Source organism: Zingiber officinale, chromosome 9A (genome assembly GCF_018446385.1).
Source record: "Zingiber officinale cultivar Zhangliang chromosome 9A, Zo_v1.1, whole genome shotgun sequence".
NCBI classification, from domain to species: Eukaryota; Viridiplantae; Streptophyta; class Magnoliopsida; order Zingiberales; family Zingiberaceae; genus Zingiber; species Zingiber officinale.
In genome coordinates, this window is record NC_056002.1 from 40,171,653 (window position 1) to 40,192,793 (window position 21,141).

At 32.5% G+C, this 21,141-nt stretch overlaps 1 protein-coding gene across 2 annotated transcripts; it reads right to left on the minus strand.

Moving 5' to 3' along the window:
* Positions 1-1,747: 1,747 nt before the first annotated feature.
* On the minus strand, positions 1,748-20,908 carry LOC122018897 (flowering locus K homology domain-like). Of its 2 annotated transcripts, none has more exons than XM_042576355.1 (7): positions 20,768-20,908; positions 14,628-14,921; positions 5,276-5,522; positions 3,627-3,775; positions 3,255-3,518; positions 2,969-3,163; positions 1,748-2,108 (listed from the first exon to the last, which is right to left on the minus strand). In XM_042576355.1, exons 2-7 carry the CDS (start codon positions 14,904-14,906, stop codon positions 1,947-1,949), a joined length of 1,296 nt encoding a protein of 431 aa, XP_042432289.1. In that variant the 5' UTR covers positions 14,907-14,921; positions 20,768-20,908; the 3' UTR covers positions 1,748-1,946. The 2 variants fall into 2 exon arrangements, with proteins under 2 accessions (XP_042432289.1, XP_042432291.1); XM_042576357.1 differs by lacking the exon at positions 20,768-20,908 and adding an exon at positions 17,661-17,804.
* Positions 20,909-21,141: the final 233 nt, after the last annotated feature.

Here is a 21,141-nt window from a genome sequence, read left to right on the forward strand (position 1 = left end):
GTCATTTCATATGAATATTTTGCTCAAATAATTGACTCAAAGTGTCAAAGGTAATGTTTAAATGTAGAATGTGAAAGGTAAATGCAGGGAATTTTCCCTTCATTGGATAGCAGGTTTGAGAAAGCGGAATAGATCATAATGGGCGTCTCCCGATTTATCTTGATATGAAAATTTTCTATAGAATTGAATTAGTCATCCTCAAGATTAATCAGTTTGAAAATTTTGATATATGATGTCAACTGCCAGGAGAAAAAAATTCTCCATTCTTGCTCTAATCTCTTCTCCAAGGAGTAGTAAGTGCTCACTCACATGACTAAGTCACTACTCAAAGCTACAGAATGGATCCTTTGAGGTAGTGCATCTCTCTAATCTATACGATGTAAGTGATTAGAAAGGCTTGCTAATTTAGATGGAAAAATTAAAAAGATGAATTATACAAATGAGTAGATTTTTTTTAAAAAAATTATTCTTGTTATTTTTAGCCCGAATGTTAGCTTCAAAGGATCAAGAATTGAATGAATGGAATTATCCGGACGGAAAATTAAAAAGACAATATAAAAAGGATAAAAGAAAGTTTGAATCCCTTTAATTCATATTTCGATTCAATATAAATTAAATTAGGTGTTCTTCATCCTCATCCAGTCATCCAAATGTGTCCACCCATTCGTTTTTGCAAAATAGTATCTCATAATAATTAAATATCTTCATCAACTCAAGTCTAAAAATTAGATTCTCCTGAATTACTTCAAAAATTAATTGATTCAAAAAGTTAACATTATATATATATAAAAATTAAATTCTCCTCGCCCTAGGGATAATGATATAGTGATTAGGCCTTTCATGCAGATAACCAAACATCTAAGGATCGAATCTCAACTACGATATACTATCTCTAGTGGAATGATAACTCTAAAAACTTTGACCGTTTAAATGAACCTTTGTGAGCACTTCTAATTTATCCTGATAGTCAATAAAAAATTTCCGTGAAATTAAAAGTCACTTAATTGGTTCAAAAAAAAAATAGATATCTAGATTACTAAAAAAAAATAATAAAAATAATTGAATCTTCCAATAAAGTCAAACCAGCCAAATTTGTACTATCCATGTACTTTGGTAACGTTCCATGGGTCGAGTACAGAGTTTTGGTTGGGGTTTAGAGAAACTAAACCGGATGGGTTAGTCAGACTATCCACTTACACCCTTATGGGTTGAGTAAGCTGATCGAGCTAGGTGTTTTTTTGCACGCTAGGCAAGTTGGACAATCCAAACAATTTGATCGAGCTGCACGGGGTCATAGTGATCTGGAGAAGATGGATATTTACTTGAAACTCACAAGATCTTCAGATATCTCAATTCACGTAGTAAAAGTATTGTGTCAAATTATCAAGCCTAGATGATGCAATAGATGTGCATTCTCATGCTCTTTCAGTTGGCATGGAGCAAACAGATCAATGTTCAATATAAATCCATCATTGTGTTCTTAGAAACCAACCTCGTAAACTTTGCCCTTTTATAGATCACTTTCTAGTTGAGGAATCCTTCCATATGCCTGCCCATGACAAAATGTTGTCGTAGGATGCTGACTGGTCAAAACAAGGAGGTATGAATGCTGAACTTGGACATAACCCTAAAGTAACCCCAACCAAAACTCTGTTTCTATGGCTGGTAAATATTTACCAACTAAAAGCTCATAATGCCGATAACATGGAAAGTAAAACTATTAAAGGTCGAGGTAAAAACCAAGAACTAAAAACTTAGGTCCACAGTACTAATATAACTATAACATGAAACAAAGATGTTAAACTACCTTCAAGTTGGGCATAAATAAGCATCAGTTGCCAAAGAGTGTCGATTACTCATACAATCACAACAATCTCTAAAGGAAAATGATGTCTTTTAAAGTAAATCTCACAAGACAGTATCAACTCTGGAGGGCATCCAGCATCCTAATACCCATAATTGGCACCGTAGGTTGAGCCATATCCTCCAGTGTGCGCAGCAGGACCAGAATGGGACGCAGGGGAACCGTACATGGGTCCGCCGTGTGTTTGGTATGAACCATAACCTTGATCCATGGATGCTGGAGTTGGAGCTGCCGCCATGAAATTCTGCAATAGCAACATAATTTAATTCCATTAGGGGATTTCTTGGAAACAAATGAAGGATTGCACATGCATCATAAACAATAAATGAGAAATGGTTTAAAGCTGTTTTTCATGAAATAATTAGTGTAAAAGATATCTAAATAACATAATTAAGAATAATTTAGAGATCTAAGTGTAATTAGTGGAATAGCTTTGCAAAGCATTCATTAAGGAATAAAGTTCACATAGTCAAATTTTAAATAATTGAGATCAACATGGCCAATCTGATGATGATAGTGAAGACTAAACAATGACAGCTTTTGGAGGCATCGCATAATCATAAACTTGCACAAGTTTCTAACCTAGATATTCACTAAACCATGAGTTAATCACATTATCAAATTAATTTAGATAGCTGATTTGCTTGTTTTGAGTACCAAGTTTTCTTAGCCATATTGACACTGAAATTATCGATTGAAGTGTGCTTTTTACAAGAGCATGAAAATAAGACAATGCTAATCAATAGGCAAGAACCTACAGAAAAAATTCTGGGGAAAAAACAGATGATACTACAAGATAGTCTCTTCTTACAATGAGATGACCAAACCAGACTTTTGAAAGCCAGAACATTCTACTACTTACTCCAGTATCTTGTCATGGTAAGTCGTTATTAAACCACGATGCTATTTTGTGCAGGTATATACATTTGAATTTTACAATATAACACCCACTATAGGTTAGGAGACTAAATGCGCATCTTCCAAGTCAACACGATACTAAAAAATGTCATTATCGAATAAGAATATCAAGCAAATACTTATATAAGAACAAATAAAGCAAAAACATCAGTGATGCTGATTAAGAAAATGGGTAGGAGACCATGCCTGTATCAATTGCTGAGCAGTCTGAACTTGAGTAGCAGTCCCACTAATTTCAACAGTCATCTCTCCGGGCACCCCACGTGTTTCTTGTATGGTTATGGTTGCCCCACTGGCACGACGGATGTAGCTAATATTTGAGCCAGCTTCTCCAATTACAGCATCAGCATAAGAAAGTAGAATTTGCATATGCTGTGTAATCTGTAGAGAGCATCAGAATAACAGTATGAAATTACACGTATGGTGTTGAAAGAAAAAGACAATGTTTTAAGACATGGATCATGAAAGACACCTGAGATATCATCGATTGTGGCTGTTGATTTGCTCCGGAATGGACACCTGCTGTGGGTGCATTTTGCCCATACATTGATATGCCATGGTGAGGTTGCTTTTCCAGTGGGGGAAGGTCTGGAGGATAGAAGCTATCATGTGGGCGGGAAGACATAAACTGAGGGTTCCCACCATATGCTGAGCCAGCACCAGGCGGAAGGCCTTGAGAATGACCCCAAGGTTGAGGTGGCGGCATATTTTGTTCCATATGCATATTTGGCAATGGCTAGAGAGAGAAATATATTAGAAATTATATTAGCTTTTGAGAAGTTGTGAGTCATCATTTATCTAATAAATAATACAGATTTACACTTCCACAATTTTATAAACTTACACGCTTTTCAAACAAAGGAAGGACACTACGATCAACTAGAAATTTCCTTAAGTGAGCTGCAATCAATTCCACCGCCTTATGCATTCCAATGGGCTCTCCTTGTATCTCAACAACTCTATCATCCGGAAGTGCGACAGGAGGAAGATTATCTGCATAGATCCATGAAAGTTTAGCAAAAAGGAGTTCTGGAAAAGTTCAAAGTGAAACATTATGTGCATAAGAAATCATGGAACATTCGAGGTAAATTTGCCGGTCAAAATTGCTATATAATGAAAGGCATCATGGCTGATATCTCGACTCAAAAGGCATTAACACATACTGTGAGATCATACACAATAACCACTCACATGGCTTCGTTCGCCCATTTAATCATCTCCTAAATGACTTTCCTCAATCAAGAACACATGAATGGAATAAAAGATACAGACTAAAGGACAGCAGGTTGAGGCCGTGAAAATAAGTTGGTGATGGTTTATGCTGACAAACAGAACCTAGGTAATGCCTCGAAGAATAACAATACTATATATTCAATAAGCAGGAGGGTAAAATTTTAACCAGTGCATTCCAACTACCTGGTTATAACTTATAACCTATCTTTCTCATCATAATTCAAGTTGCATTCACCAAAGCAACCAATCAAATACAAAAATTAGTTTAGCCACATTCACCAGAATCAAGAAATCCAATACGACAACATCAACCAAATCTTATCCCACTAGGTAGAGTCAGCTATTTGAATCCTCTCACGTCATTGGACTCTATCCTCTATATTTAAATAAAACCAGCATGCCAATCCCAAGCCCAGATGAATAAGGTTGAAGGTTGCATTAAATTGTTAGCCAACGTTAACAAGCTAATGTTCTATGAATGGATTACCTTAGTTAATTATGAGTGTGCACCATATAGTACAACAGACATATAAATTAATGCAAGCTGCAAAAGTTATCAGCTCAGATACATTTGCCTCAGAGAATTCAATCTAACGTAATAGATGATTTAAAGTATCAAAATACTATACTTCAAGCGATATAATCTTATACAGTTCAATGACAGGATAAGTTCCATTTAGGTGACATCTAATAGTTGGAAGTAACACTTGTTGTTGCTATTCATTTGCTCAATATAATGAGAGGAATAAAATGTGAACAGGGGTCCGACTAAAACATGGTTCACCATAAATTACTTAGCTCAATATATAGCTTTGATGTACTACATACAAACAAGGTTCTCCACAAATTATCTTAATTTATAGTCTTCATATTCTACACAAAAACAAGTCCATAAGTTATTTATTAAAAAACTCCGAGCATTCATAATTATTTTTACTAGAAATTTGGCAATTCATGCCGAAAGGAAATTTTAATGATAAATAAATAAATAGAAAGAAAAAACTAATTATATATAAAAAAAAGAGTGATGTGAGAGGATCTATTCTACATTACACTTCAACAGATTTCAGTGCATAACTACATAATCACAAAAGTTATTAGATAGACAGGCTGTATAAACACTAATAGATAGTGTTAGAAACAGATCCATCTGACTGTCAATATGCATACTATCTGCTAGATATCAGATCATGAAAACTAAAAAAAGATTCCACAAATAAAAGATAATGTAAATAAGAGGAAGTGTTTACAGCATCATACCAACAACTCGGACTATTGAGCTGCAAGATTCCTGAATGGATTTTATTGTGGCTCCATGTTTACCAATGAGGCTACCTGCTTGTGTAGCTGCCACAAGCAATCTTGTAGGGAGTGTGTTGCCAGCAGCAGATGGGGCAAGACCAGATTCCCCATCTAAACCATCAATTATCCTCTTATGAACTCTTAACAGACCATCCATAGCAGGAGAAACAGAAGCATCTGGTTCCTCTTTTGCTGAAATCATTACCTTTATATATTGCAAGAACAACAAAGATAACATTTAGAAGTATAACAAGGTAGCCCAATAAACTCAGAGATGAAAAATACTCTTCATGCAGAATAAAGCAAATCAAATTCAACATCACAAAGCGAGTGTAGCGGTTTAAAATCAGAATTAGAAAATACAGTATGAGTTATTGAACCAAGATTTGTCACATCTTAAATTACCAAAAGTAGCAAAAGAATATAGTAGATATATAATAAAAATCAGCATAAGAAAACCATCCTGATTTCTAGTCTAAAATAGTTTAATGAAAAAGTTCATTAAAAAATCAAAATCAATCACTTGTAGTATGTTTGGTTCAAGAATTGACAAAGAATGAATTAGAAAAAAGTATGAACTGGATCCAATCAATTTGATCATGTTTATTCTTTATTTTCAAACAGCAAGGAGTCATGACTGAAAGGAATATCCATTGTATAGTATGATTAATAATTATTAATATATAATGAAAGGTTTAATTACAATACAACTACAACCATGTTTTACCAAGCTTTTACCCTACTAAGTGGGGTTGGTTATATAGATCCTCATGCGTCATTAGATTTGATCTCTTACTATAACATCATCTATATTTAAATAAATTTCATCCTATTTTATCGTTGCTTACAAGTTTTTTTTATTTCCCTTTTCCTCTATTAATTGTGCATTTGTTATGGTCTCACATCATCTAACTAAAACATTTAATGAACGCCTAAGTACGTGAGCATACCATCTCTAACGTGTCTCTCGAAAATTTTTCTCAACGGTCGCAACTCCAACTTTCTCTTTAATGTTCTCGTTTGTTATACTGTGCATCCTCATGTGTTTGCACATCCACCTTAACATCTTTAACTCTACGACTTTTATCTTTTGTTTGTGTGTTCACTTCATAGTCCAACATTCAGCTCAACACATAGAAGGTCTAACTGTCATTTTGTAAAACTTTCCTTTAAACTTTAGAGGTATCTTACGATTAAGAACACCTACACAATCCTACATTTCAACCATCTTGCTTATATCCTATGTAAAACATCTCTATCAACCCCTCAATCCTTTTAAAAAAAATATCATAGATACTTAAAACTCTCGATTACAAATAACTCATCATCTCCTAGCTTAACATTTATCTAGTTACATCTATTACTACTAAACTTAAATTCCATATATTTTATCTTTACTCTATTAAGCTTAAAACTTTTTAAGCTTTACTTATTAACATAACTCATCAACCAATACAATGTCCTCTAAAAACAACACCTATATCATGGTAACTTGTCTTAGATGTGTCCAGTGAGTTTAACATGACTAGTGTAAAAAGATATAGACTTAGAGTTAATCCTTAGTGTAACCCTATATATATTTATAGGAAATATTTCAATTAATCCGCCTGAAATTTTCACTCTTGTCATTACATTTTCATATATATCCTTCACTCTTTCTTAAATTCCATGATATGACTTATTACCTTAATACCCCTATAATTTATAAGATTTTATATGTCTCCTTTATTTTTATAAAGGAGACTACAATACTTCTCATCCACTAAACAAGCATTTTCTCCGTTTTTAATATCAGATTGAGCAACTTCATAAGTCATTCAATAACATGTTTCTGTGAACACTTTCATACCTCTATTGTAATATCATCTAGTCCAACCACTTTCCCATTTTGCATCATATTTAATGTCCGCTCTACTTCTGAAGTTTGACTTCTCATATAATTATTTAAATTTCTATACTCCTCTGGCCTACTTAAGTTTCGTAAGCTAAGTTGATCACTTAATCTTTATTAAAAAAATAATAAAAATACCTCTTCCATCGCTCCTTTATTTTCCCATCCATCACTAGTACCCTATTGAATTCATCTTTAATGCATCTTGTTTGGGTAAGATTCGTTGTTTTCCTCTCTTTTGCTTTAACAATTTGATGTTCTTTTTCCCTTCTTTTGTATCAAACTATTGGAACAAGCTTGCGAAAGCTTCATTCTTGAATTCACTCAGTGCTTTCTTGAGCTCTTTTTTAACTATTGCACATTTTTTAAGGTTTCTTCATTCTTACAAATGTAAGATAACTTATAGGCGGTTCATTTTTCTATCTCTCTTGTACTTCCTCATTCCACCACTCTTTATTTGATGGTGTCCATCCTCTTGACTCACCAAGTACACTATTAGCCACTGTTTGCAAATTCGATGTCATCTTATCTCATGTCATAGTTGAGTCACCATTATTTTTTTTAATACTTGTGTTCCTACCCTCTCCTTAAAGACACTTTGTTTTCTATCCTTTAACTTCCACCATTTATCATAGGAGTCATACATATTTTTTTACTAATACTATGTCGAGGCACGTTTCTAATACTACTAAATTATATTGGTGGGTTAAGTTTTCCCCAAGATTAATCTTACAATATCTATAAATTTTTCTATCCTTCTTTCGAATCATTAGAAAAATCAATTGTAACTTATTATTTTCACTTTTGAATGTAAATAAATGCTCTTCTCTCTTCTTGAAAAATATATTAGCTATTATAAATTCATATGTTATCACAAAATCTAATATAACTTTTCCTTCTTCATTTCTTGGTCTAAAACTATAGCCTCCATGCATCCTATCATATTCCTCATTTTTTAACTCTTACATATCCAGATCTCCTCCTATTAAAATCATCTCATTTGTTGAAATTTTTAATACTACCTCATCTAGGACTTCCATAAACCTACGTTTACCTACATTTGATGTCTTCATTTAATCCTACTTAAGGTGCATATATATATATATATATAATCCTTACTCTAATTCTTATTTTACTCTTTCTGTACTATAACATAAAACATGAGTTTTTTATTATCTTTGCCCGCCCCTATCCATTTTGTCTCTTGTAAGCATAAAACATTAATTCTTTTTCTAATCATCATATCTGCTACTTTCATTGATTTACCAATGAGTGTTTCTATGTTCTATGTTCTATGTTCTAAATCTAATACAATCAGTATTCTTATAACGTATGTTCTTGTCCAAGATTGCGTGTGAAAATTCTTACATATTTAAGACTACACCCCAAATTCTCATGGAGATGTAATGCCTCTTGTCAAGACATTGCAATCGGACGTTGCAATGCATTCTTTCCAAATAAGAACATAGCATTAGCGCAATAGTTTGATGGATCCATACATAATACTTATCTTTGTTTAACGTTGACAGGCAACCTAGCGCAACCTTCCTTTATTCGAGCTTAAGACCAACCATGACGGAGTTATTCGCTATAGGCATAGTTAGGTTCAATTACAATACAATGTCATTAATAATTATTTAAAGATTTAACAAAAATATATTCATTAATATATAATCACATTTACAGAAAATCTAAATTGATTAATTAAATAATTTGTTAATCACTAAATCATCATTTTCAAATAAATAATATTTAACTTTGTAAACATATAACATCAGGTTAGTTACCAAATAATTAAATTAATAGTAATGATATAAATAAGTCAATATTTATAGAAGTTTATTACTTGGTATCTATGTTCAATAATAGTTACTAAATTAACTAAGTCCCAGCTTCCCAATTTCCCCGGGATAATGGTGCAGTGGTAGGACGCCTTCTCAATTTCTCAGACATCTAAAGATCGAGTTCTAACTTCGACAAATTAACGGATGAATTACCCTTAATGGGTGGTTGACCTAAAAATGTTGATTGATGGGTTGTCCGCTGCAAGCGCTTCCTGATTTACCCGGATGGTAGGTGGAAAACTTTCGTGAGATCGAGCCGATCACCCATCAGAATTAATCGGCATAAACTAGATACCCAAGGCCAACTAAACAAATAAAAAAAAAGGTATATTACTAATGTGAGAGAAATATTAATTAATGCATATTTTAGTAATTATAAAATTGAATAAACTATGAGTAAGCTTCAACATTGTTGACAAGCAATATCAAATAATTTTATTAAATAGTGAGTGAATTAATTTATAAAAGTATTATTAATATTGTATGGAATATTGATGTTCAACTTCTTTGAATAGTTATCATTTTTATTCTATCTAAATTTGTAAATTGTGAGGATTTTTATTAGAACAATGGTATGAAATATTTCATTTGATAATTTAGGATCTGACTTTTTATTTTTATTAAATTACATTATCCTTAACAAATGACATTTTTAGCAGTTAATGCAGCACAATTGGTATCATTCTTAGAATCCTTAAACTATTTTTCCCAATAAGTAAAAAAAAATATTTTATTTTCTTCGATTTTACAATATGTTTTTAGGACTACAAGGCCATGAGTATTTAGGATTAGAAAAAGTTCTAACAGACTAACACAATCTTGTTAGACGACAAGGTCATGAGCATTTAGGATTAAAAATTTTCTAACACAATCTTGCTAGTTATTATTTCAACATAAATGATATTTTATATCTTAAATCAAAATTTCTCATCCACTAAGCATCAAATTAATTCCTCATATCACCACATTCTATCCATAGACACTTGCACCAGAGCCAATCAAACATAACTGAAATGCTTATAACAACATCTGGCGATGATGAATACAAGTAAACTCAATGGACACTTGCAAGGAGATGAATATGAAATCTCAAAAAAAACCATCAAGAGTTTCAAATTAACTCTTGCATAATTGGCATATCTCCATAATCTGAAAACAAGAAAATCAATCATCAATCTTATTCTAGTGTAGTAGATAGAATCACCCCACACAAGGCGTGGTAATTTTATTAAATTATATCAAAAATAAACTAATAAATAACTAATATAAAAAAATCATAAACATTTAGAAAACAATATATAAATTATAGTAAATTTGTGTGTATATATGGAAAATAATACATCTATTTTTTTTAGATTATTGATGTTAAATCATTTAAATCAAACTGATATATTTTTATAAGTACAAAATGTTCAATTTGATCTATCTTATTTAAAATTTGATCCCTTGTCTGAAATGAGATTCCATAATTGATTTATATTTTCAATTAGCTTTTTAACCAAATCATTTCAGATAGTTTCAACCTTCCAGAAAGTGTCTTAAAATTTCAATTAAATTTCAAATAATTTGTCGATAGTTGTCATTAGATTTAAAATTTTGGCTAAAACGTTTTCTAGGTACAAAATATTCAATTTGATCAATCTTTATTTCCATCTTGTTCCTTTGTTTATCAAAATCAAACAAAATTAGTTCAGATAGTTTTGGCCTTTCAAATTAGCCAAAGTATCTTAAAACTTTGATTAGATTTTGTATAGTTCATATATACTTGTTATTGTATTCAATATTTAAGCAAAGAAAATTATAATATTGGATGTTAATTTGGTTCAATTTGAATTCAAAAACGTTAGTGAACATTTTGATGTTTATATGACATCATGGCCATTTTTAGAAAGAAGGGCAAATTATAAAAGTAAAATCAAGTTTCATTATACAATTTTTTGTTAGGTGATATATTAACCAAGCAACATCAAGCTGATAGAATACAATGATATTTAACAAAATAAAAAAGGTGAAATTTAACTTATCTAATATGGTGGGCTAAAAGATAAAATGGAAAAATTCTAGAAGGATACTGAAATTGACTCTAGAAACACAAACTTATAGCTTTTAAATTTTTGGAATTAAATAGAAAATGACAATCTTTTGAGGAAAATATATGTCTTATGCAGAAGAAATGAAAGCCTTTTATGACTAAAATGCAAAATAAAAATCCATTGGCAAATTGGAAATATTTTAAAGTGATTAAAATTGTAAAAATATGCTATGGAAGGCAATTGTCAATAAAAAGTGTAATTATGGGGTGAAAATTTTTAAGAATAAATCAATAAAATGCAAACTTATTTTGATTCATGAAGAAATTTGACAAATATAGAGGTTAAAATGAAACTTTAATAGTAAAATAAAAAATAAATAAAAGTAAAGGCAGATGTGTAACTTTGGGTAAAAATATATAGAAGTGGAAATTTTAAAAATATAGGAAAAATTAGAAAATATAAAATTTGTGAGGGTAGTGTCAAATTTGGGAAAAATGGAAAATATAAAAAATAAATGAGCAAATTATAATGTTGTATTTACACAGGGGTCAAACAGTGAAATCTTACAACTTAAGTGGTTAAAATGATGTTTTGATAGTGAAATTAAAATTTTAAAACATTGATGGGGTAAGTGTAATTTGAGTGAAACTATTTCTATGAGAAAAAATAAAAATTTAGCAAATTAGAGGATCAAGATGTAACTTTTTGATGACACTATGAGGTTATTGTAAAATCTTAGGGTTAAAATTAAAAATTTTGAAAATTAGAGGAACAAGATGTAATCTTTCGATGACAAATGTCACAAGACAAAATGACACCCTTTAAATGTTTAGAAAATTAAGAGATCAGTATGTAATTTCTCGGTGCCAGGTATCACATGCATAGAGACAAAGTCACGCCGTTTAAAGCAATAGATATAAACTAAAGGATTAAGATGTAATTTACCAGTGACAAGTGTCACGCATAATTTCACTTGAACACAAAGTAACATCCTTTAAAGCAACAGATATATGTCATATTTCAAGTGTCATATCCCACTGCATGTGGCAAAATACCCCACCATATTAATAAGGAGCAGCAAAATTTGACTTTACAATTCGACAACTAAACTAGTATATTCGTGTTATTTGTCATTTTATATTCATGGTATTTACCTCCTCATTTGCATTACCACGAATTTTTCCAGTTTCTAGTTTGAGACTATTCAGAGCTGAAAATATGGCAAATCATCTTGTTCTTTTGATAAACCCTACTTGCTTATATATATTCACATCCATAAATATCAGAGATATTCATTGCAGTATTCCTTCTCTTAAGTTATCTTATATTTAATATCTCCAAATAGTGTATATGCTGTTTTTTATTCTCATTTTCAGCTAATAGTTCTTTTTTGGTTCTGCAAGATTGCAGAATACTATGAAATAGTCTCTACACTGGACTCTATTCCCTAGAGAGAGCTAATTATTCCTTTGTTGAAAGGGCAATCAAGCAAGTTATGGAATTACCAGAAGAAAATGATGTCTGATGGTAATCCATATGTACTCAAAGAGTGATCTTGCAAACTGGATCTTTGTTCTTCTATTTTCGGTTCACGTGTAGAATTGGATTTGTTGCTTTAGGTCTGCAGAAAGAACCTGCAAAGATTGATCTGGTTATATGACCGGAGGTTGCAAACTACATATTTTCAGTTTTTTGTCTTTAGGTTTTGCATGTGATTGTTTGGATCTTAGTTATTTTGTATGGCCAAGTTCTCATAACTTCTCAAAATGTCTGGTATTCTTAGTTGCATATTAAATTGTAGTTTTCTCTGCTCCAGCATACCCATATTACCTACGTCTAAGGAAAATTAAACAAATAAGCACTTCAATTTTCAAAAGATTAAATTCCATAGAAACTTTGGTTGGCAGTTACTAAACCAAAAACCATATTAAAAGAAGCTTATGATCATCAAGATCTTCTAAATCACCAGATTATAGACTAACAGAATAACTAGCAACCAATAATTATAATCATATCATTGCTAGTTTTACTAAGAACTCTGATATGAAGAAGCCAATAATCCTGACCTAAGGATCTTGATTACTTAACTCACTCAATTTCAGGCCAACTCACATGATGATGGCTTAAAGTTCATATACAGACTTAGAATACATCTCATTCACAAAACTTAATTGTTTTCAAGTTTTCAACAACGGATCAATTTTAATTCTTTCTGAAGTCACAATATTTTTTATGTGCAATTTGTTGATTTGAAGGACAATGTTATAATTAAGACCTTATATTTAGAAAGCTTTAGATTAGATGGAAACATAATAAATAAAGTAAAGCTCCTATACAATTCTAGTAGCACTAAAATGTTCCCTCAATTAATTTGAAATGTACGAGTAAGAGTTTTTGCCAATCAAACAATGATTTTTTTTATAGGAAATTTACAAATTTCATATCAGTTATTCATTCTAGAAAGGGTTATTTCTATGCATTCTGCATTTTGATAATCTCTATGTCATTCACTTATCCAACCTTTTGTTCTTTGACTTGGATTTTGCACACCATTCGCTAACAATCTATATCATCCATCTTTAGAATAATATCATTATAATGTTTTTAAGGATAAGAAAAATTTATATCCTGGCTAACTTGAGTGATAACAAGCTAATAATAAAGACACAAGACTATCATAAACTTTCAAAATGTACTTACTTTAAATGAACTGATCTACATCAGTGAAATGGGCATAAAATATACATGCTAGCAACAAATTGAGTGTTAGGAAATTATTTGATCAGTATTCGATCCACATCACATAATTATTATGGATTTTTTAAATTGTCATAGAGTATGCAAAACATAAAACTTAATCTATTCCTAATAAAGCAAAATTAAAGTTTGGGAGAAAGCTTCCTAACTAATTTGTGATCCCAAATATCACAAAATTGAAGATAGTGTTTAAATGAGAAAAATAGCAAACTAGAAATAGCTTCAAGAAATGCATAACAAAATCCCTATAAAATATACATGCTAGCAACAAATTGTGTGTTAGGAAATTATTTGATCAGTATTGGATCCACATCACATAATTATTACGGATTTTTTAAATTGTCATGAGTATGCAAAAACATAAAACTTAATCTATTCCTAATAAAGAAAATTAAAGTTTGGGAGAAAGCTTCCAAACTAATTTGTGATCCCAAGTATCACAAAATTGAAGATAGTGTTTAAATGGGAAAAATAGCAAACTAGAAATAGTTTCCAGAAATGCATAACAAAATCCCTATAAGCTAGAAAATTATTAAGGCCACAGATCATGAAATGCAGAAATTCTCAACAAACTAATATCCAAGTATGTAAAAAAGGGCATATTACCTACATGTCTAGGAGAAATGATGGGTTAGAATAATGAAATATGATGTGATATATTGCAGAAACATGGTATCAAAATGTAATGATCACCAGAAGATTCATAATTAAACAATTGACAGCATCATTGGAGCAATGAATCATGCTGAAGCGAATAGTGATCAAGAAATTATTAATATACTTACTGTTCTTTCTGGTGCTCCAGGAGGTCCGTCAAGAATCTTAATCCTAGCTTTTGATTCTTCACACATTTTTTTGATGAATTCTCCTTTGCGGCCAATGAGACTACCCACCTTATTGGAAGGAATCAATATACGAAAAACACTTTCACCTGGCCACCCAGGCCACCTTTTTTCACCAGATTCAGCCTCTATCTGCATATCTTGTTCTTGTTTCATGTCATGTGAATTTCCAACATCTCCTGATGTCTCTTCTTCAACAGTATGTTCCACAAGTTCATCCATGAGGTACTAAATGAACTAAAATCATAAAATGTAATTTATTCGAGCATTAGAACATGGAATTTTGAGTACAAACTTACCAAGTATGAAAGTGACAAATTGAAGATGCCCAAAATAACAGCATAACCAATGTTATTTATTAGTGTATAGTGGCGGAGTAGAAAATATAAGATTATAGAATGAGATTAAATCCATGACCTTCAAGAACAAGAAAAAAGGTATTCAAAGCATGCATTCATTTCTCTGCACGCTCATAATCTCTTACAGTGTAGAATGGAAAAAAGGTATTCAAAGCATGCATTCATTTCTCTGCATGCTCATAATCTCTTACAGTGTAGAATGGAAATTCACTCTAGGAAGTATTAGTACAACAAATAGTGTGGATTAAATTTTCAAAACATTGTCATCACCATAAGACTTGCTTTGTAAGTATGTAATCTCATTATAGCTAGTCCCAAGCCCGGTTGAGGAAGGGCAGCGTAGACTTTTAGGCAAATGTTCAATGAATGAATCCATCAAACTATTGTGCTAATGCTAGGATGTTCCCCGGAAGGAACGCGTTGCAGGGTCGACAAAGACCACTACATCTAAATGACAATTCGAGTGTAGTGCTAAATATGCAAGAATTCACGTTGTAGGGTTCGACTGTTACATCTCCATGAGAATTTGGGTGTAGTGTTAAATATGCAAAAGTTCTCACACCATAGGTTTGATAAAAACAAATATTATAAAAAAATAATTATATAAGATTTGGAACATGGAATATAGAAAACGCTCACTTGTAAAACAATGGAGGTAGAAAATAAAAAATGGAATAGGTTTTGTTGTCGATAATTCGCTAAAGGACGAAATAGTAGTAACTAGAAAAGGAAATAGAATTATATCTCTCAAGATAGCAATGGCAACAAAAAACTAATAATGTAATTAGCATATATGCCCCTCAAATAGGATAAAATGAGCCTACCAAATCTATATTTTGGTACGATCTATATGAGGTATTACAAAATATTCTGCCAACCAAATGATTTTAATAGAATGAGATATAAATGGACATGTAGGAGTGAAAAAATAGAAATATGCTAGAGTACATGAGGTTATGGGTTTAGAAAAAAAAATGAAGGAAAAATTATATTGGATTTTGCGACAACATATGATCTTATACTAGCTAATACATTTTTTTTTAAAAAAAAAAAGAAAAGAACATTAGGTCACATCCAAAAGTGAGAAAAATGATAGAAAGATTTGTAAAGATCGTAAACTCATTCCAGGAGAAAATTTAACTCCCCAACGTAATTTAGTAGTATTGGATATACGTCTCAAGCATAGTATCAAAAGAAATAAAATAAGCATGATTTCTAGAATTAAATGGTGAAAGCTATAGGATGGGAAGCAAAACACATTTAAAGGCATGGTAGGATTACAAGTATTAGGAAAATATACGACGACTCAAATACGACATGAGATAAGACAGTATTAAAATTGAAAGTAATAATACTCGGTAAGTCAAAGGGGTGTGCTCCACCAAGTAAAGAATCCTGGCAATGGACTAAGAAAGTACAAGAGAAAGTAAAGGAAAAAATGAATAGCCTATAAGGAATTATATACTTTTAAGAACCAAGAAAACTTTTAAAAAATATATATAATAGAAGAAAGAGGCTAAGAAAGCAATGAATGAAGCTAAGAATGAAACTTTTAAATGTTTATATCAAAAATTAAATACAAAAGAAGGGAAAAAAGATATTTATAAAATAGTTAAAAAGAGAGAGAAAGACAAAAAAAAAAAAATCTTATTCAAATAAGATGTATTAAAGATAAATGCAATAGGATACTAGTAAATAATGAGGAAATAAAAGAGCAATGACAGAAATATTTTTATCAATTTTTTAATAAAAGTTTAGATAACCAATTTAATTTAGGTATTTAAGTAGGTCAAATGAGTATTCATTTAGGCAATGTAAGAATTCTCAAAGATCTTTTGTTCCTATGCATTTTTTTACCTCTAGAACTGTAGTAGAAGTTGTATTAGAGGGATGATTTATTGGGTTTTTTTGCATATAACCTGTGTTGTTAGAGGCGGGAGACGCATCGAGGCGCAAAGGGGCTACTAGAGCCCGAGGCACGAGGCACGCCCGAGGCGCGCACCTCTTGAACATGAGGTTGATGACTACTAAATTATTGACATACTCATATAATATGTCAAATATAATAACTATTAATATTCCACACACATCAATAAACTTTTGATATATATGTTAGAGTATCACTACTACCTTCCATGATAATTGAACAAAAAAATAGTCTGAAAAATAAAAAATAAAATAAAATCAATACGGTACCAGCAATAAAAAAACATTGTACAGTCTGTACTAGCAATAGCAAGATAGTAAAAAACAAAAAGCAAAACAAAACAAACAAAAATGAAAAAACAGTAAAAAAAATGAAATATCGGACAGCAGCATCAATACGAACCAATAAAAATGGAAAAACAGTAACAAAAAATCCAAAACCAGACAGCAGTAGGAAGCAAAAACACAACCTGCAAAAATTAAAAAACAGGAAACCAAAACAAAACAAAACCGGACAGCAGCACAACAAAGAAAAGAAGATACAGAACTGTAGAAAAAAAGAAGATACAGAAAAGAAAGAAGAAAAAGAAGCGAAGAGAAGAAGAGAAGAAGAAGATGATAACAGACAAAAAAAAAAGAGAAGAATAAGAAGTGAAGAACAGAAAAAACAGAAAAAAGAAGGAAAACATACTTGGGCGACGACGCAACTCAGCGATGGCGGACGGAAATGGGTTCAGGATTCTTCCTCCCTTCCTGCGTTCTCTTCCTCCCTTCCTTCCTGCGTTCTCTTCCTCCCTTCCTTCCTGCGCTCTTTTCTGCTCCTGTTTCCCGTGCCCTAATTCCAAACAATGTTGATTTGGAATGTTTTTTCTGGTTTAAAATCCAAATTTGTTCACGATCGATCGCGGCGCCTCGATCGCGCCTTCGTTGAGGTGCAAAGGCGCACCTAGGCGCGCGCCTGGCGAACAGCGCCCGCCTCGTGTGGGAAGAGGCATTTTCCCAGCGCCTTATGCGCCTAGCGCCTCGGGCGCGCCTTTAACAACACAGCATATAACTTACTTTGTCTTTTACCCATAGGGCTCACTATCTCGAGCTTGATTGTGTCAGTCCCTAGGGTTTCGTTAAAGGTTTTTCGAAAATTTCTATTGGAATAGTTTTGGGTATGTACTGTAGAGCCTGGATGTGCTTTGTTACTAGAGATGCAATTTTAGGCTTTCTGTTAAAAGCTTTTTCTGGTTTTTACATGAGTTTTGTGATTTATGAACCTCCATACGTGCTTTGCTATTTAGTGATAAGTGTACTAATGTTTGGTTTAGCTTGAATATTTTGAGCTTGGGCATGCTTTATCAAAGAAAATTGATATGGTGTTGATTTTGTTGGGCTTACTGAGACATGCAACAGTGAAGCACTATCTAGGATTGGCAGAGATGTCATTTGGTCGGTGGTTGCCTTTGGCAAAGATGATTTTGGAGTATGAATTGTACTGGGTCTTAACAGCATACCAAACCTCATATCTATGAGTTTGGGACACCTAAATATATTCTTGACATTCAAAATAGGATAGAGATAAGGTGTTAATATTGCCTGCGTCATTTATTACTATTATATTGAACTTAAGCATTCATGATATGTGGTTTAGATTCTAAATGATTTGTTAGTTGACTTAATTCTCTTTTTAGATTAAGTTGTGACAAAAAAAATGAATAGGGGTTTTTGTAGATTGGACAAGAAAGATCTTCCTACTTCTGAAGTGTCACATGTTTTAGGACAATGTCAAAGTGCATGAGCTTAGAAAAGCATCTTATAATTTATAATGTTTTTGACATTTTTATACATTCATTTACATGTGAGAATTAAGTCAACTAACAAATCATTTAAAATCTAAACCACATATCATGCATGCTTAAGTTTAATATAATAGTAATAAATGATGCAGGAAATATTAACCCCTTATGCCTATCCTATTTTGAATGTCAAAAATATATTTAGATATCTCAAACTCATAAATATGAGGTTTGGTGTGCTGTAAGACCTAAAGTACAATTCATACTCTAAAATCATCTTTGCCAAAGGCAACCAGCAGCCAAATGACATCTCCGTCAATCCCAGATAGCACCTCACTCTTGCATGTCTCACTAAGCCCAACAAAATGAACACCACATCAATTTGCTTTGATAAAGCATGCCCAAGCTCAGAATATTCAAGCTAAATCAGACATCAGTACACTCATCACTAAATAGCAAAGCACGTCTGGAGATTCATAAATCACAAAACTTGTTTAAAAACCAGAAAAAGCAGAAAGCCTAGAATTTCATCTCTTGTAACAAAGCACATCCAGGCTCTACAGTACATACACAAAACTATTCCAACATAAAATTTTCGAAAAACCTTTAACGAAACCCTAGGGCAGACTGACACAATCAAGCTCAAGATAGTGCACCCTATAGGTAAAAGAGAAAGACACAGTAAGTTATATGCAAAAAAAAACCCAAAAAATCATCACTCTAATACAACTTCTACTACAGTTCTAGAGGTAAAAAAATGCATAGGAACAAAAGATCTCTGAGAACTCTTACAGATTAGAGCATATCTATGTTTTTTTTTTGGAAATAAAATAAAATATGAAACGTTAGTTAAAATAAACAAAATCTTTAATGGTACCGCATAGCTAGTTACTCAACACAGATTTCCATAGGCTTAATTTTTTAGAAGGAATAAAATAATTATAAAATATAAAAAAAAATTGTTTCTATTTCAATGAGCATGACTCAAATATTAATTTATTACTAAAATAAAAGAATTCACAATATTATTAGACTTTTTTATGGGCGGCTACGCCATCTCTTAGTTGAGCCGGAGGCTATATCTTAGGCTCTCTCACGTGCGGCTTGACTCAGCGACGCAAGTAGACCCAACCCCTAAATGATTTGCTACAAACTATAAATTCCACCAAAGTCGTGTTAGCTCGACTTCTTATCTATCCCCAACCCTAACAACTCTCTCCGCCGGCCAACCTGACATTCATAAAGAAATCTAAGTAGGACTTAAATTAGTGAGCACACCATACAGGTAATCTTAAAGAAGTAATAGGAAAAAAACAAAACTCCTAATTGAACCACACAAAATCCTAAATTGCAAAAATAGGTACCCAGAATTTGAGCCAACAAGACAATTAAGCACATCATTATTAGATCCACTCACACATTACACAAGAAACTATCCAGCAACGGAGAAGCCAACGTCAATGCGAGGACATGTACACCACAACCCAAAACTAACTACATAAAACAGAATCCATCATAAAATCATTGCAACTCAACCATTTCATCCCAAGGCAAAAGCAGAAAACCAAGCTAGAACACCATCTCCAAATCTGTCCCAAACTAAAGCCATCACAAAACTAGATTATGAAACCAATCTAGAAAATCACCACTGAACCTACCCTAATCCGAAACCATCACATCAAGCTTGAAAAAGAAAACAGAAACTCATCAAGTCCAAATCTCTCCGATTGAAACCGATCGGCAACCAACAACCCTCTAAAAGGGCAAGGCGAAAGAAAGGAAAAACAAAAACAATTCAGTTACATAAACCTTCCCCAAATCCTTTCCAGAGAGAGAGAGATCAAAACCCATTGCAAGAGAACAATTGAACCACCAAAATCCAATCATGAACTCCCTAAGAAAATGATGCAGAAAACCGAGCAAAACCTTGCGCAGAAACTGGGTTCGCATCCGGATTCCCCTTAGCTAACCTACCACATGAAACCTCATCCATACTAACAAGGGAACTACTTGCCTTGTCGTCGGAAGCTCTCACGTCTGGAGGAGTTGCGCCACCGTCGGCTCTTTCCCGCAGAAAACCGCCCGCCGCCCCCAGCCGATACAGCCCCTCCTTCCCCTCTTCCTTTAGGGCAAAAACCCCTTCCTCATCCTTTATTTGGGCCTCAAGCATCACCAGTAAGCCCACCCCCAATCTAGCCCACAAGACTTAGACTTAGGTATTAAATTAAAACCCCTTTCTATAATCTATCATAGTTAAATTCCCAATTAAGCATTCAAAGTATGAGTGTCTCACAACTCTCTCCTCCTTAAAAGAATTTTGCCGTCTAAATTTTAGACTTACCAAATAACTCGGTATAGTGATTGCGCATGTCTACCTCAGTCTCCCAA